Source organism: Oncorhynchus mykiss, chromosome 5, assembly GCF_013265735.2.
Source record: "Oncorhynchus mykiss isolate Arlee chromosome 5, USDA_OmykA_1.1, whole genome shotgun sequence".
Lineage (NCBI taxonomy): Eukaryota > Metazoa > Chordata > Actinopteri > Salmoniformes > Salmonidae > Oncorhynchus > Oncorhynchus mykiss.
Window position 1 is genome coordinate 38644167 of NC_048569.1, and position 18748 is coordinate 38662914.

General features: G+C 44.6%; 1 protein-coding gene across 3 annotated transcripts in view; it reads left to right on the forward strand.

Moving 5' to 3' along the window:
• Positions 1-18748, forward strand: part of bmpr1bb (bone morphogenetic protein receptor, type IBb) — a 111467-nt gene that overhangs the window by 74464 nt on the left and 18255 nt on the right. For all 3 annotated transcript variants that reach the window (XM_036977450.1, XM_036977451.1, XM_036977452.1), the window contains one exon: positions 2061-2355. In XM_036977450.1, coding sequence (XP_036833345.1) covers positions 2268-2355 — 88 coding nt within the window. In that variant the 5' untranslated portion in view covers positions 2061-2267. The remainder of the gene's footprint in view (positions 1-2060; positions 2356-18748) is intronic.

Here is an 18748-nt window from a genome sequence, read left to right on the forward strand (position 1 = left end):
GAGCAGGACAGGGGGAAACCATGCTGGGCGTTTGATGCAGCTCCGAGGGGGTGTGTGAGGTGCGCTGACCCGTTCACATCTCTCCCCATGCACTCATGCTCCAGGGAAAGTAGACTTATCACATTTAATCCAGAGCACGGTGCAAATCAGGAGTGACAGACAGACGTACAGCCTTCCACGGAAAGAGCCCCAGACTACAGACCCTGTCTACTGCACTCTTGTCCTGTCTCCTATTCTGGCTGGGAGAGAAGTGGATTCAGGGTGTTTGTCCTTATGGAGGCACAGCAGGTGTGGAAGAACAGGATCCCATTTGGTTAGTTGGTTGTTTCCACTTTCACATTGTTGATTTTCCTTTAACCACTAATTGGCCGTTGTTATTGTCTTTATTTGGGAGACCACTCACCCCACCATTTGGGCCATTCTTTTCTTTTCTCTTTTGGGGAAACATGCACCCTCCACCAAATCACGCTTTAGAATGGCATGGTATGGCATTCTGTCCTGTTGCACCATCACATCCCCGCTAACTGTTTTGAGGGGCACTCTAGCAAACTTGATGTAATCTTGGTAATAGCTGGACTAATCCTCTTAAGGTTGTAACCCACAGAAAGTCTTGTGCTGCCTGATGGAATTTGGCCAAATTGGGAGGTTGTGTGTGTATGTTCGGGTGGATTAGTGAGAGAGAGGAGGCGTGTTGCTGCCCGGAGGTGTGGGCGGTAATCACCTGACGTGTGAAGAGCCTTTGTGAGTAAGTGAGTATGTATGTATGTATGAATGTGTGTGTGTGTCTGGCCGTCCGCGTGTGTTTCTTTCACACTTTGCATTCTGCTCTGTAACTGGTCTGTGATGAGCTGTCACACAAACAGGAGGGCAATTGCTGTCCTAAACCTCAGAGATATGTAGAGATTAGGCTTGGGCGGTATAGCGTTCAATTCCAAAATCAAGATCCCTGCTGCCTAAATTTGTTTTGTGCGTGAATGTTATTGTTTTTTCAAATGTTATTATTTTTGTTTGTTTGGAAAGATATAGCACCCCTTGTGTGCACTGTCGGTAATACCGTATACCCCGGTATGGTACAGGAACAGTGTGATGGTATGTCAATCTGGATATGGTACAACCATAGCAAAGATTCATCCATCTGCACTTCCCACAGTGGATGAAGTAGCGACAACACATTACTTTGAATCATGCTCATGGATGAGTTCTGGCGCCCAGACTTCTCTAATGCACATCTATGAGGAACAATCTTACTTCCCTCTCATCCTCTCTCTCTCTCTCTGTGTGTGTGTGTGTGTGTATGTGTGTGTGTGTGTGTGTGTGTGTGTGTGTCTCTGTGTGTGTGTCTCTGTGTGTGTGTGTGTGTGTGTGTCTGCCCCTGCCAATGTCTTCCTTTTTGAGCGGCGAGTGTATGTGTTCATATGTGTGTGTGTGTGTGTGTGTGTGTGTGTGTGTGTGTGTGTGTCTCTGTGTGTGTGTCTCTGTGTGTGTGTGTGTGTGTGTGTCTGCCCCTGCCAATGTCTTCCTTTTTGAGCGGCGAGTGTATGTGTTCATATGTGTGTGTGTGTGTGTGTGTGTGTGTGTGTGTGTGTGTGTGTGTGTCTCTGTGTGTGTGTCTCTGTGTGTGTGTGTGTGTGTGTGTCTGCCCCTGCCAATGTCTTCCTTTTTGAGCGGCGAGTGTATGTGTTCATATGTGTGTGTGTGTGTGTGTGTGTGTCTCTGTGTGTGTGTCTCTGTGTGTGTGTGTGTGTGTGTGTCTCTGTGTGTGTGTCTCTGTGTGTGTGTGTGTGTGTGTGTCTCTGTGTGTGTGTGTGTGTCTGCCCCTGCCAATGTCTTCCTTTTTGAGCGGCGAGTGTATGTGTTCATATGTGTGTGTGTGGGGTCCAGGCAGGCTCAGCTGTTCTTTTGTTGTTCGCCCCACGAGGTGTTCAGAGAAAAGGCTGACCAAACAGCAGAGCAACTGAGTAACACCCTCCTTCCCTCCTCCTCCTCCCCATCTCTCTCTCTATCTCTCTCTCTCTCTCTCCCTCTCTCTCTCTCTCTCTCTCTCTCTCTCTCTCTCTCAGGCTGTCACTGTGTAGCGCTGGAGGCTGCTGGGTGGCTGTGTGTGGTGGGGAGTTCCTGAGATCGCAGAGAAGAGAGAGGGGGACTAGCACTTACTCACGTAGAGGCACACACTCGCGCACACACACCTTCTCAGTGTAGCGCCGGGTGCAGCCGTGGTGCCAGCTAGTGTCTCAGGGATTGTGCGTGCGGTTGTACAGTACCACAGGATGATGGCGGTGTGGTTGCCGTGGGGATGGGCATGGAGAACTGTACTGCTGGTGACTGGACTGGCTTCACTGAGCCCGGGGACTAATGGTGAGTAGCTTAATACTGGACTATATCTCTCTCTGTACTACGGGACTCTGTCCATCTTTCTCTGTTGATGGACTCTGGGACTGATTTTGAAGAAACTACAGCATGGTCTATATTTAATTCGTTTTTAGTACTGTATCTGATTGTCTGCTGGTGGTTTTCACAACTGATATATCGAAACGCATGTTTTTTGTGCTGCCAAGACTTTACATAGTATATCTAATGCTTAGAGCAGGGTTTCTTAAACTATGGGTCTGGACCCAAAGTAGGCTCTGGGCATGTGAAAGGTGGCTTTTGAGCTGAGAATCACCCCGATAAACCAATATATTCTCTATCTTTTTCTGTTCATCCACCTGGGTCGTTAATAACTTATCCTCTTTTTGTGATGCTTACCTAGCCTAGTGGCTGAGTACTGTAGTTTTAGTCACTTTGAGCAAAGGCATGATTTCACAAACTGCAGGCAGGTTTACTGCGTGTATTGTTGGGGCGAGGAGGAGCAGAGACTCACTGGGAGGTTGGTGGTGGGTCTATTTTTTGCCCAGCGGTATTTAAGATGGGGCAAAGCTATTATGATCTCCACCGGGTCTAGCATGTGAGCAGTCATCTGCCCCGTCCCCCGTCCTGCCCCCCTCCCCCTCCCTCTGCTCATGTTTTGAATTGTTTTAAGATGGACAGCCAGTTGTCATTTACAATGAATGGCGACAGTGTCATGGTGTCCCATAAGCTTTGTGATGGACTGCAGGGGATCCACGGCTGGAGGCTCGCCTGGGGAAGATTCCTCTCTTTGTCATCTGCCCTGTTTCAAAGGCTCTCAACTGAGAGAAAGAGATTGATTATGTGGAGTTAATCATGGATGTTTGCATTTGTTTGCACCGAGCAACAAGTGTCAATAATTTCAAGCGAACCTTGTTTACATATGCATAGACTTCATTATACTATAGCTGGTGTCTTTTGTATGGGAAGGTTTGGTTTTAGCCATAACTGCTGTTGTTTTTCCATTTTCCATGGTGTTTCATTTTGAGATAGGTTTGACCTGTGCAGAAGTGTTCAGTTGTCACACACTTGTTAAGAACACAGTTGGGCGACAAGCTGTAAAACTAATCTCCCACTCTCAAAGGAGCACATACACACGCACGCACCCCCCTCACCTCTAAAATAGCTGTGACTGCCTTGCTTCATTGAGTTTGTCTTTGGGGTCAATTTATTTGAATTCAATCACTTTTTTGACAGCCCCCCTTTCGATTTAAACAAAACCTTCCACACATATTTTCCCATTATAGAAGGGATCAGAAAATTATTTTTAGAGCTGAATGCCTAAACATTCATCAGTTGACCGATTTGGCGTACCCCACCCTACCATGAGACATCCATCCATGTCCTCATCACTGGAAACGATAAACGGTTGAGATTGATATCATTTCTAAGCTTACAAACATGTTTTTGAAACTGTTTTATTATCGATAAATTACTAAAGTGTAATATGTATATCGTTTAAATTAAATTGTAAAAAATCACAACCTTTAACGTCAATTATTTAAAAGCTCATAAACTCAGGTTCCATGTTTGCATATGTTGTAGCTTAGAACCATTTTTACATCATGTAAGGCTTTTGTGCTGTGCTCGCCATTGGTTGAAACACAACATGCTCTTGAACACAGGATGGGTAAATGTTCTAACATTTCAACTTTTAAAGGGTACCACAAAGACAGCTGGAGGTCCACACCCAATGAGATGAAAAAAAATATATATAGAGCCGTGAAAAAGTATTTCCCCACTTTCTGATTTTCTCTATTTTTGGATATTTTTGATACTGAATGTTATTAGATTTTCAACCAACACCTAATATTAGATAAAGGGAATCTGAGTTTACAAATTACCCCAAAAACTAATAGGCTCTCCCATTTATTCCTGCCGAAAACCAAAGAATGCATTCCACCATGAGAACCTTATACCAACAGTCATGCATGGTGATGGTAGTGTGATGGTTTGGGGATGCTTTGCTGCCTCAGGACCTGGACGACATGTCTTTATAGAAGGAACCATGAATTCTGCTCTGTATCAGAGAATTCTACAGGAGAATGTCAGGCCATACGTCTGTGAGCTGAAGCTGAAGTGCAGCAGGGTCATGCAGCAAGACAATGATCCAAAACACACAAATCAAGTCTACATGAAAATGGCTAAAAAGCAACACATTTGAAGTTTTGGAATGGCCTAGTCAAAGTCCAGACCTAATCCCAATTGAGATGTTGTGGCAGGACTTGAAATGAGCAGTTCATGCTTGAAAACATACAAAAGTTGCTGAGTTAAAGCAGTTCTGCATGGACAAGTGGGCCGAAATGTATTCACAGCAGCGTGAGAGACTGATCAACAACTACGGGGAGAGTTTGGTTGGAGTCATTGCTGCTAAACGTGGAACAACCAGTTATTGAATGTACTTTTAGTTTTTCCACACAGGGGCACTGGGTGATTTGTTTTGAAATAAATGAAACAAGTATGTAATTGTTGTGTTATTTGTTCACTCAGGTTCCTTTTCTCTAATATTAGGTTTTGCTTGAAGATCTGATAACATTCAGTATAAAACATATGCGTTGTCTTGCCTGTGTGCTTAGGGTTGTTGTCCTGTTGGAAGGTGAACCTTTGCCCCAGTCTGAGGTCCTGAGTGCTCTGGAGGAGGTTTTCATCAAGGATCTCTCTGTACTTTGCTCCGTTCATTCCCTCGATCCTGACTAGTCTCCCAGTCCCTGCCACTGAAAAACATCCCCACAGCAGGATGCTGCTACCACCATGCTTCACCGTAGGGATGGTGCCTGGTTTCCTCCAGATCTGACGCTTGGCATTCAGGCAAAAGAGCTCAATCTTGGTTTCATCAAACCAGCGAATCTTGTTTTTCATGGTCTGAGAGTCCTTTAGGTGCCTTTTGTCAAACTCCAAGTGGGCTGTCGTGCCTTTTACTGAGGAGTGGCTTCCGCCTGATTGGTGGAGTGTTGCAGAGATGGTTGTCCTTCTGGAGGGTTCTCCCATCTCCACAGAGGAATTCTGGAGCTCTGTCAAAGTGGCCATCGAGCTCTTGGTCACTTCCCTGACCAAGGCCCTCTTCCTCTGATTGCTCAGTTTGGCCGGGCGGCCAGCTCTAGGAAGAGTATTGGTGGTTCCAAACTTTTCAATGCTGCAAAAATGTTTTGGTACCCTTCCGCAGATTTGTGCCTCAATACATTTGTGTCTCTGAACTCTATGGACAATTCCTTCTACCGCATGGCTTGGACTTTGCTCTGACATGCATTGTCAACTGTGAGACCTTTGACAGGTGTGTGCCTGTCCAAATCATGCCCAATCAATTGAATTTACCACAGGTGGACTACAGTCAAGTTGTAGAAACATCTCAAGGATGATCAATGGAAACAGGATGCATCTGAACTCAGTTTCGAGTCTCATAGCAAAGGGTCTGAATACTTATGTAAATATTATTTTTTTTATACATTTCTAAAACATTTCGCGAACATTTCTAAAAACCTCTTTGCTTTGACATTATGGACTATTGTGTATAGATTGATGAGGAACATTTTTTATTTATTCAATTATAGAATAAGGGTGTAGGGTAACAGAATATGGAAAAGGTCAAGGGGTCTGAATACTTTCCGAATGTACTGTATTTTTTATGTATTTTTACCTAACACAGTGCTTGATTTGGGAATGAACTCACCGGAACTGAGTACCGCCACCTCAAATGTTCTTCTCCTTGAGTCCCTGCACCTTCTGTAGAATATTAGCTAAAAAGTATTGAGGAGTTCCTGCATTTAAATATAAATGGTACCGGCACCAAAAATGAGTACCAGCACCTATTTCTGTCCAACTCAAGCACTGGCCTAAACATGCATACACAATCAGATATAATTTACAGCAAGCAGTAGGGACGGGGTGAGAAAACAAAATGGATATATTTTGACAATAAAAATAATCATTTTTTTCAGATGCCTTTTAGGACACTCAAGGACATCTTACATTGATTTCATGTACAGCACTAGATTTTATTTCATTTAGGCCTATGTAATGAATTTGAATTATGCTTGATTATTTACCAGGAAAAAACTATACAAGAAATTGTAAAAATTCCCCAACAACATTCAGTTTATCAATTTCACAATAATGTGCGGGTTCTGGCATGTGTCACCTCGCACTGATACCATGTGCTGTAAACAGTAGCTATCCTACACGGTGTAGGCCACTCACCATTAGCTAGGAAAACCAAGGAAAATGGCCAAACAAAGCTCACTGTTCAATTTTTTTCAAGGGACCATGTATAGAAGAGGGTTTTGGACCATTTGCCAAGTAATTTGGTATCAGTGATTTCACCATGAAGGGCCTCCAGTCTCCTTCTGTACCAATCACTGATTGCCATGATTTAATCCTGGTCCTTAAAGACAGTTTCAGTACATTCAGAGACAATGACCAGAACTACAGCGCTGTTTTTATTCAAGACTTTTAGAAATAAAATGAAACCCACTTCTTCACTTCGACATGCCCTCCCTCTGCTGAGACATGACCATCAGTCCAGTTAAATAAAAACAAACAAGGGCCTCCCGAGTGGTGCAGCGGTCTGAGGCACTGAGGCATCACTACTGACCCGGGTTCACGACGCCCACTTAACCTGGAAGCCAGCTGCACCAATGTGTCAGAGAAAACACTGTTCAACTGATGACCAGAGTCAACCTGCAGGCGCCCGGCCCGCCACAAGGAGTCGCTAGAGCACGATGAGCCAGGTAAATCCCACCCCGGCCAAAACCTCCCCTAACCCGGACAACGCTGGGGCAATTGTGCATCGCCCTATGGGACTCCCGGTCACGGCCGGTTGTGACACAGCCTAGTATCGAACCAGGGTCTGTAGGGACACCTTAGACCGCTGCGCCACTCGGGTTGCCCGATTTCTAGTTTCTAGTCATTTTTAATGAGCATGTGAACATTCCAACTTGTCTCAACTTACTTTCATCAGCCTGTGAACATTCTATTCTAGACTCCCATACAACAAGATATGTAAAGGTATGAAAAACATAGAAAGATACATTTTTGGAGAGGTTGTCATATCAAGTTGTATCATATCAGGTTATCACATCAATTTAATGCCATCAAACCTTTGCCACCCCAAAATGGACAACATTTTCTGTTGGCCCATGGACTATAAGCCCTCCTTATACAACAGAAAATGTCCATTTTGGGGTGGCAAAGGTTTAACCACAGTCTGTAAAATCACTGCCTCTCTCTCTGTTCACTTGAACTAGGTTTCCCCTCATATGAAAGATAACTAAATCAAGCATCATTTTGGTGTGTTCATTCCAGATGCTATTTGGCTGCTAATGAACTGCGCATCAAAACATATGGTGATTATAGGCAACCAGCCAAGCCATTCCATGTTATAGCACTAACCCTATTATCTTATAGTTCTAAATGAATGTGAGTCTGGGAGGACAAGATACACTCTATGTATTGTGCCTGCAGAACATCATATAAACAACCATTAAATAATCAGATGCATTGATGGCCTTGAATGGCAGATACTGTAAGCCACTAAACACCTTGGAATGTTCCAGGATCGTCTGGCATGGAGAGAGGGGTCCTGCTATGCTTCTGATTTTGATATGCACTGTGGACCGATAAAGTGCTGAGATTTGGGGTCTGCAGTGTTTGTAAAGGATCAAGGCCAGACACAAAAGGCTGTAGTGCCCATTTGAAGGCAGCTTTCACAGTTTGTCTCGAAATACTTTGGCTGATGATCAGTATGGTAGACTTATGTCAACGGAGACATCTACACAGTATATCACTTGACTTCGCAGCATAATGGACTATTTCAAGCTGAAGTCTGTCTGTCTCGCTGATTTAACATAGTAAAAACATCACAGCAGTCACACAGATTCACCTTTGTGTATCCTGTGGGCATCAGTTCTCACATGAAGCACAGAGAAAGCTCACATAGACAGAGAGACATGGCGGCCGAGCTGGGAGGACAGGAGACCAGCTGCTTCTCGTTTCCCACTCATGTTTTAAGCTCAGCCTGCCAACCCGAACTGCTGTTTTAGTGGGTACAGTGAACGAAGACTCGGTTCTGGTTGGTCGGAGAGACAGAGTTGTGTGCTAGCTTTATGACTGGCCCTCTCTCTTCCAATCCTCTCTTTCTCCCTGTCCACTCTTTCTCTATCGCTCCATCGCTCGCAGTCTGTTCTCTCTCTTCTAGCCCTCTCCCCCTCAGCCCTCTCCCCCTCAGCCCTCTCCCCCTCATCTCTCTCCCCCTCAGCCCTCTCCCCGGTGCTGCTGGGACAGATCAGGCATGGTTCTCTAAATGAGGATAACACACATGGGAGGTAACTCATGAATCTTCACAGCGTGGTTAATTCGCCACCTGTTGTTTAGGCTGATGCAAAGTTCCCAAAGAATAGATTGACATACTTCATTCCTGCAGTAACAATGCATACTTCTTTTCTGAATAGGCCATGCACCGTACAGTGTGAGGTTACAACTTACACAATTGACTCTTCTACTACTCGTTGCATGTAGGCCTATTTCGTTCCATAGTATGTGTGACATGGCTGCTGAAAGTCCTTGAGTCTTCTGGCGCCACGCAGGGTAGGAGTGAAAGCCAGTTAGTGAAAGACACGGCCACACTTTGACGTCGCTTAAACATGATATCCATTTCAGATAAACATAACATGTAACATTCGAGGTGGTGTGGAGATGCCGCAAGGCCACAAGCAGGGCGAAACGACTGGCTTTATCATCATCTAGACGCAACAATGTAAACGAGGTCAGCTCACCCTCTCCTTGTCCCGGATCCCACCTTCCGTACTGTACTGTATGGGAGGACCACACCATGGCAACATGTCGCTGGATAACTTTGAGCTTTTCTCATTTTTTGTTCTACAGTACAGACACAGATGATAAGTGACTATATGTTGAAACACTCCTTTGATTGCAGTCTCTTGTGAAATACCATTTCCTACAGAGATGCTATTTCAGTGTAATTACTTTGGTGTTATAGGATGGCATTTTCTTTGTGATTATTCAGTTTAGGTCAATTCTTGTGGCATCAGTGATTGAACGAAGGCCTACTGTAAGTGTAGCAGGTCCCAGGCTGCTTCCTGACAGGATGTGGATCATGTTCCCCAAACAGAACCTGATCCCAGGACAGATGTTCTGCTCCAGCAGTGGGACTGCATGAGACTGGTAACCACAGAGGGCAGTGGGCCGGAGGGGGACTTTTAGGGGTGTGTGAAGTTTGGAGCGAGGGAAAGGGAGGCTTAAGGCTGCACCTGTGGTTTTGGAGGAAGTATTGAGGGAGGGGGATGTTTGGGTGAAGGTAGGGTTCTTGTCTTGATCACAGTCTAATGTATGTAACGGACACCCTTGAGAGCAGTGGGCTCAGGATAGAGAGAAGATGAGGGTTGGCAGTGTGGGAACCGGGATAGAATGACTGAGATGGGGAATATGTTATGGTCTCATCAGAGATTTATACAAACCGAATCAAAGTTTAGTTTGATGTGTGTTAAGCTGGTGGGGCGCACACACACACACACACACACACACACACACACACACACACACACACACACACACACACGGCCCACAAGCTGATAGACACAGAGCAGGTGGGGCTGATGCTGGCCTGCTATGAAACCATTTGTCTTGGTTACTTTGTGAGTGTGTGTGACTGTGTTTGTTCGCGCCTGTGTACATGTGTCTATGTGTGTGTATGTGTATGTGCTTTCACATGTCTTTTTTAGTTAGTTATTTTGGAAGCTTGTGTTTTTGTCTGGCTGTCTGTGTGTGCGTCACTGTACGCCTGTGTGCGTGTGAGAGATGGTTTGGCAGAGGGGGCTGTAGAGGAGTATGTGGGTCCATGGTGTGTTCTGTGTCTTTACATGGTGTTGGAAGACAGACAGTCGGCAGAGGCTGCAGCCTAGGCTGAGGTTTGGCTGGTCACTGAAAAGGAGACGGATAGGGAGAGGTGGCTGGATCCTCTCAGCTCCTCTACGCATGTTCAGTTGCAATCTGGCAAACCTACTTCCTGTCACACCTTTCCATATCTGTCAGAGAAACGTCCCGCTCACTAACGTCAACACACAAATATTGAATTCCCCACATTGTTTCCTAATTCACATTCAACGGTGGTTTGCAGTTATTTTTTCACTCCATCCAGAGATGATAGACTGATCTGGTTTGGGCAATGGTCGAACGATATCTGGCACCACAGGATTCCAGTCAATTCGATCCAGACCCAGGTATTCAGGATTAGCCTGATATAGCCTGCATCTGTAGGGACTGTTACTGTTAACATGGTTACCGGCACAGTGACACATCGCCGGGGAAACCGAGACACAGGCCGGCACTTTGTTGAACAGCCGTCCTCCGGGCTTTTACAGTACTCTTATCAGATAGAGCTTTACTGGAACTAGTCATCAGACGAAGCAAACGGCTCAGGTAAATTACTTAGAGTGTGTGATCATGCGTGAGTGTGTGTGTGCGTGCAATTCTGTCCGCGACAGGAAGAGAGAGCAGAGATGTGTGTGTCTTGACCTCTGGCTACAGGTGTTCTGTGTGATAAGCGGCCTGTTTTCCAGTTTTGTTTAGAATGGGAGATGGAAAACATCCCTGAGATGAAGTCACACGTACATGCAAAGTGCCCTGCGGGTGACAGACTACTCAGTCTGCATACTGAGAGGTGAGGCTTTGATCTGCCATCATGGGGAAAAAACTGTCACGATGCATGCTGATGGAGCTAGCCAGCAAGACCTGCACAGAGTCCTAGTATCACACCAACGTAGTCCTTATCACAACCCCAGTGTGTTTATACATGTATGGCCACGACTTTACAGTTTTGAAAGAAATTGCAATCAGTTAGACTATTACACATTTCTGTTCCCTGTCCATTCCCTGTTTGAAGGGGTCATTTGTTGTAGAGATAGCATGGCTCTGAGGTTCTCCTCTCTCCAGACACGTGGAAGGTTTTCTCTCTCTCTGTGCTAAATCATCCTTTAAGCCCTGACAGGTCGGGCTTGGTGTTATTCGTAGGCCTGGGCCGGAGAAGAGGAGATGAGAGTAAGAGGTTTCTCAGGGGGGTACAGTGTGTGTCTGGGGCCACAAGTCGGAGGGGCTCCCTTGATGTGCGGCCCATCAATCTACCGGGGCATTATTTCCACAGGAGGACGGGAGTCGGGCGCCCCCAGGGTGCCCCTCTAGCACCAGCATAACATCTCTATGGTCAGGCCCTGGTCACACACAGAACAGATTGGTGAGGGTCCACGATGTGGATCAGTTGCTCTCCTCCTCCCCAGTCTGGATGGGTATCAGGCATCAGGCAGGGGGAAACAGAGCCTCTCATGATGGGGAAGGAGTAGATGAGGGTCGAGCAGACTAGTCACGGTGAAGGATGGATGATTGATACGAGGGCCGGGTTTGATTTGCCTGTCATACCATCGGGCCCCTGTGTGTGTGTAGTGTGACAGGATTCTTTGAAGCCAATACGGGTTAAGAGGGGTTAAGAGGGGTTAAGAGGAGGTGAGGGGGGTTGAAGGGTGAGGGACAGGGGATGATGTATGACAGCATGGCAGCTCAGCGGTGCGTTGGTGACCCCCACAGGGTCAGAGGACGTTCAGGAGACGTACAGGAAGATGGCTCCTTTGAGGAGGTGATTTACTCTGGACACCTGGAGGAATTTATGCCTCTCTCTCTCTCTGTTGGTTTTTCTCTCTCTCTCTCTTTCTGTCTTTCTTTCTCTGCATCTGTCCTCTCTCTCTCTCCTCTCTCTCTCTCTGTTGGTTCCTCTGTCTCTCTCTCTCTCTCTCTCTCTCTCTCTCTCTCTCTCTCTCTCTCCTCTCTTTCTTTCTTTCTTTTTTTGTTGAGTTAAATTTCATGGAAGGACTAATTGAGCCTTATTAACTTATAACCTATACAAGTTAGACAGAGTTGTTGGCTTGAGTTAGAAGGGCGACACACAATTGGCCCATCGTCGTCCGGGTTAGGGGAGGGTTTGGCCTGGCCGGGATGTCCTTGTCCCATCGCGCTCTAACGACTCCTGTGGTGGGTTGGGCACATGCACACTGACACGGTCGCCAGGTGTACCGTGTTTCCTCCGACACGTTGGTGCGGCTGGCGGGGTTGTGTTTTGGAGGACACACGGCTCTCGACCTTCACCTCTCCCGAGTCCATATGGGAGTTGCAGCGATGGGATGAGAAAAAGGGGGTCAAAAAATAAAATAAAAAGATTAACCAAAAACTTTGTGTGATCATGTGTGAGTGTTTGTGTCAGCAAGTGTGTGTGTTTGTCAGTGTGTATGTGTGTAATACAGTATGAAGTGTGGGTCAGTGTGTATGTGTGTAATACAGTATGAAGTGTGGGTCTGTGTGTATGTGTGTAATACAGTATGAAGTGTGGGTCAGTGTGTATGTGTGTAATACAGTATGAAGTGTGGGTCAGTGTGTATGTGTGTAATACAGTATGAAGTGTGGGTCAGTGTATATGTGTGTAATACAGTATGAAGTGTGGGTCAGTGTGTATGTGTGTAATACAGTATGAAGTGTGGGTATGTGTGTATGTGTGTAATACAGTATGAAGTGTGGGTCTGTGTGTATGTGTGTAATACAGTATGAAGTGTGGGTCTGTGTGTATGTGTGTAATACAGTATGAAGTGTGGGTCAGTGTGTATGTGTGTAATACAGTATGAAGTGTGGGTCAGTGTGTATGTGTGTAATACAGTATGAAGTGTGGGTCAGTGTGTATGTGTGTAATACAGTATGAAGTGTGGGTCAGTGTGTATGTGTGTAATACAGTATGAAGTGTGGGTCAGTGTGTATGTGTGTAATACAGTATGAAGTGTGGGTCAGTGGGTATGTGTGTAATACAGTATGAAGTGTGGGTCAGTGCGTATGTGTGTAATACAGTATGAAGTGTGGGTCAGTGCGTATGTGTGTAATACAGTATGAAGTGTGGGTCAGTGCGTATGTGTGTAATACAGTATGAAGTGTGGGTCAGTGTGTATGTGTGTAATACAGTATGAAGTGTGGGTCAGTGTGTATGTGTGTAATACAGTATGAAGTGTGGGTCAGTGTGTATGTGTGTAATACAGTATGAAGTGTGGGTCAGTGTGTATGTGTGTAATACAGTATGAAGTGTGGGTCAGTGTGTATGTGTGTAATACAGTATGAAGTGTGGGTCTGTGTGTATGTGTGTAATACAGTATGAAGTGTGGGTCTGTGTGTATGTGTGTAATACAGTATGAAGTGTGGGTCAGTGTGTATGTGTGTAATACAGTATGAAGTGTGGGTCAGTGTGTATGTGTGTAATACAGTATGAAGTGTGGGTCTGTGTGTATGTGTGTAATACAGTATGAAGTGTGGGTCTGTGAGTATCTCGTTAGAGGAACAGCCTTTGGAATGTTTAGGGGATGGGGATCAGGTTTCAGGGTGACCTTGGCAACGCCCAGTGGCTGACACAACAAAAGTTTGTGTGTGTGTGTGTGCGTGTGCGTGCGTGCGTGCGTGCGTGTGTGTGTGTGTGTATGTGTGTGCGTGTGTGTGTGTGTGTGTGTGTCAGAAAGACAGAAATACTCTTAAGGTGTTTGTATTCAATCTTTATTGCTGTGTCTGTTTCGGGAGAGTTTGGGGTTTTGGTTCGGCCAATCTGCCTTGGTCAGAAGTTTACAGGAGAGTCTGTAGAGAACACCTAAAATGAAAACAGTACTGGTGTGTACAGTGCCTTCAGAAAGTATTGACATCCCTTGACTTTTTCCACATGTTGTTGTGTTACAACATTCATTTTAAATGGATTAAATGTAGATTTCTTTGGGCCACTGGCCTACACACAATACCCAATAATGTCAGTGGAATTATGTTTTACAAATAAATACATTCAAAATGAAAAGCTGAAAGGTATTGAGGGAATAAGTTTTCAACCCCTTTGTTATGGCAAGCCTAAATTAGTTTAGGAGTAAAAATTGGCTAAACAAGTCACATCATAAGTTGCACTCTGTGTGCAATATCAAATCAAATCAAATGTTATTTGTCACATGCACCGAATACAACAGGTTACCTTACCGTGAAATCCTTACTTACAAGCCCTTAACCAACAACGCAGTTCAAGAAAGAGTTAAGAAAATGTTTACCAAATAAACTAAAGTCAAAAATGATAAAAAGTCAAACAATAAAACAACAATAATAAGACTATATACAGGGGGTACCGATACTGAGTCAGTGTGCGGAGGTACCGGTTAGATGTCATTTGTACATGTACGTAAGGGTGAAGTGACTATGCATAGATAATAAACAGCGAGTAACAGCAATAAACAAAACCAAGGAGGGGGGTGGGCGTGTCAATGTAAATAGTCCGGTGGCCATTTGATTAATTGTTCAGCAGTCTTATGGCTTGGGGGTAGAAGCTGTTAAGGAGCCTTTTGGTCCTAGACTTGGCGCTCCGGTACCGCTTGCAGTGTGGTAGCAGAGAGACCAGTCTATGACTTGGATGCCTGGAGATTCTGACAATTTTGGGGTCTTTCCTCTGACAGGTCCTATTATATAGGTCCTGGATGGCAGGAAGCTTGGCCCCAGTGATGTACTGGGCCGTACGCACTACTAGGGCTGGGCGATATGGCAAATCAATTATCACAATATCTATATATTTTGTTGGGCCAGTAACCGAAAGGTTGCTAGATCGAGCTGGCACGGTAAACGTCTGCTGTTCTACCCCTGAGCAAGGCAGTTGACCCACTGTTCCCCGATAGGCCGTTGTTGTAGATAAGATTTTGTTCTTAAAATAACTGACTTGCCTAGTTAAATAAAAGGTTACATTTTTTTAATTATGTGAGCTACACATAAAATTATACTTTAAGGAAAATTGTTCCATTTTTGCGGCCAGGGAGCACGTACCTAGGGTCAATTAAAATGATAAGCCTCTTGGAACCTTCCTTTTCGACTGTGCTAATTGGTAGAAAGTCCTTAGCAATGCAATGCATAATAGCATTTGTGATATCTTTTGTCTGTTCGATGTTTGCTTGTAGGGCATAAACGCGGTCAGCGGTGACTGCTTCGGGCAAACATCCCTAGATTGGCTGGTGCTTAAAGAGCGTTTATCAACACTGTGGTGCAAACTAAAACCTCCTGCATGTTCCTGCATGCCTACCCCAGCCAAACCTGGATGACATTGGGCCAATTGTGCGCCACCCTATGGGACTCCCAATCATGACCGGATGTGATGCAACCTGGATAGACATAGAGTTGGTTGAGTGCGGTCATAGTGCCAGCATTGGTTTGTGGTGGTAAATAGACAGCTACGAATAATATTGATGAGAACTCTCTTGGTAGATAGTGTGATCCACAGCTTATCATAAGATACTCTACCTAACATCGCGCACCAGATGTTATTGACAAATAGACACACACCCCCACCCCTCGTCTTACCAGAGGTAACTTCTCTGTTCTGCCGGTGCGTGGAACATCCCTGCCAGCTCTATATCATCTGCGTTATCGTTCAGCCACGACTTGGTGAAACATAAGATATTACAGTTTTTCATGTCCAGTTGGTAGGATAATCTTGATCATAGGTCATAGATTTTATTTTCCCATGATTGCACGTTGGCCAATAGAGCGGATGGTAGTGGGAGTTTACTATGAATTCTCATTAGGCAGACCGACCTCCGACCCTTTTTTCTCCGTCTTTTCTTCACGCAAGTGATGGGGATTTGAGCCTGTTCCCGAGAAAGCAGGATATCCTTCTCGTCGGACTCGTTAAAGGAAAAAACTTCTACCAGTTCGAGGTGAGTAATCGCTGTTCTGATGTCTAGAAGTTATTTTCGGCCAGAAGTTGGTTAGGAGCACATAAAACGTCAGCCATCCTCTCCGGCTCCATTCTTATAGTGTTCATAGTGTTTATAATAGTATTAGTGTTTAAGATCATTTTTTAATGACTACCTCATATCTGTACCCCACACATAGAATTATATTTTAGGTCCCTCAGTCAAGCAATGAATTTCAAATACAGATTCAACCACAAAGACCAGGGAGGTTTTCCAATGCCTTGCAAAGAAGGGCACCTATTGGTAGATGGGTAAAACAAAAAGCAGACATTAAATATCCCTTTGAGCATGGTGAAGTTATTAATTACACTTTGGATGGTGTATCACTACACCCAGTCACTAAAGATACAGGTGCCCTTCCTAGGGCTGTGACGGTCATGACATTTCGTCAGCCGGTGATTGTTAAGCAAATAACTCCCGGTCTCACTGTAATTGACCGTTAATTAACATAAGCACATTTAGCATCTCCTGGCTTTCGCACAGCCTACAAGCCACCAATACAGACCTTTGAAACATCTACATTTTAAAACGTTTAATAAATCCATGCAATATAGCCTACACCATCACAATAAATCCATGATTTATTTTAGACAGGTCTAAAGAAACATGATATGAAGAAATGTATTATATTTCAGAAGAAGAGAATAGCATACTCTGAGTTGTCCTTATGTGTCACGGTTTTCTGTATGTGAAAGAGAGTCGGACCAAAATGCGGCGTGTAGATTGCGATCCATGTTTAATAAACAAACGTAAAACACGAATCGATACAAACACTACAAAACAAAGAACGTAATGAACGTAACGAAAACCGAAACAGCCCTATCTGGTGAAAACACAGAGACAGAAACAATCACCCACAAACACACAGTGAAACCCAGGCTACCTAAATATGGTTCCCAATCAGAGACAATGACTAACACCTGCCTCTGATTGAGAACCATATCAGGCCAGACATAGAAATAGACAAACAAGACATCCAACATAGAATGCCCAACCAGCTCACGTCCTGACCAACACTAAAACAAGGAAAACACACACGAACGATGGTCAGAACGTGACATAATGTTAGGCCCTGACCTGTCTATGCCATTTGGCTGTGAGCTACACTAGCTCATTTAGCAGACAAGATTTCCTTAGAATTCTGTTGCATTATTTTATATTATTTTATAGTATGAAGAATACAATTGAACATAGCTGAATAAAATAGAACGTTCTGAGGTAGTGCGCACATGTGTCTATTCTGTGTTGAGCGGTTAACAAAGAAACAGGTCCTCCTATATGCTTAACTTTGAGTTATTAGGGTTAGGGTTAGGGTTAGGGTTAGAGGGTTTGGCCGGTAGGGATCTCCTTGTCTCATCGCGCACCAGCGACTCCTGTGGCGGGCCGGGCGCAGTGCGCGCTAACCAAGGTGGCCAGGTGCACGGTGTTTCCTCCGACACATTGGTGCGGCTGGCTTCCGGGTTGGAGGCGCGCTGTGTTAAGAAGCAGTGCGGCTTGGTTGGGTTGTGTTTCGGAGGACGCATGGCTTTCGATCTTCGTCTCTCCTGAGCCGGTACGGGAGTTGTAGCGATGAGACAAGATAGTAATTACTAACAATTGGATACCACGAAATTGGGGAGAAAAGGGGGTAAAAAAATAATAATAATAAAAATTTAAAAAATAAAACCATAAATGCGTAAGGGCTTCATGAGGTGTGTGACTATAATTTGAATAAGTCGGGGAAAAGCATGCGCTGTTTCTTGCCTGAAGCTGGGCATCATTCACAAGTGATAATATGATGGGATCCTTCTCTTTTTAATAGAGGCCATCAAAACTGTTTTCTCACACAATTGCATAGCCTATAGAAATGTTGTGCAACATGAGCTCATGGGCTCTCATTAAGTGTTTGATTAGATTTTCGATTACATTTCCATTGATGTCAGAGTGATTAAAGGTAGAGTGCTGAGTACCAGGTTTGGTAGGCTACTAATGACCATCAGCAGCATCAGAGCTTGGAGAAGCCTAATTACCATGACTAAACGGTTACATTGAAATCAAATCAAATCAAATGTATTGGTCACATACACATGGTTAGCAGATGTTAATGTGGGTGTAGCGAAATGCTTATGCTTCTAGTTCCGACCATGCAGTAATATCTAACAATTTCACAACTACCTTATACACACAAGTGTAAATGAATTAATAAGAATATGTACATATAAATATATGGATGAGCGATGGACGAACGGCATAGGCAGGATGCAGTCGATGGTATAGAGTACAGTATATACATATGAGATTAGTAATGTAGGGCATGTAAACATTATATAAAGTGGCATTGTTTAAAATGACTAGTGATACATTTCTTACATCCAATTTTGTATTATTAAAGTGGCTAGAGACTTGAGTCAGTATGTTGGCAGCAGCCACTCAAAGTTAGTGATGGCTGTTTAACAGTCTGATGGCCTTGAGATAGAAGCTGTTTTTCAGTCTCTCGGTCCCAGCTTTGATGCACCTGTACTGATCTCGCCTTCTGGATGATAGCGGGGTGAACAGGCAGTGGCTCGGGTGGTTGTTGTCCTTGATCC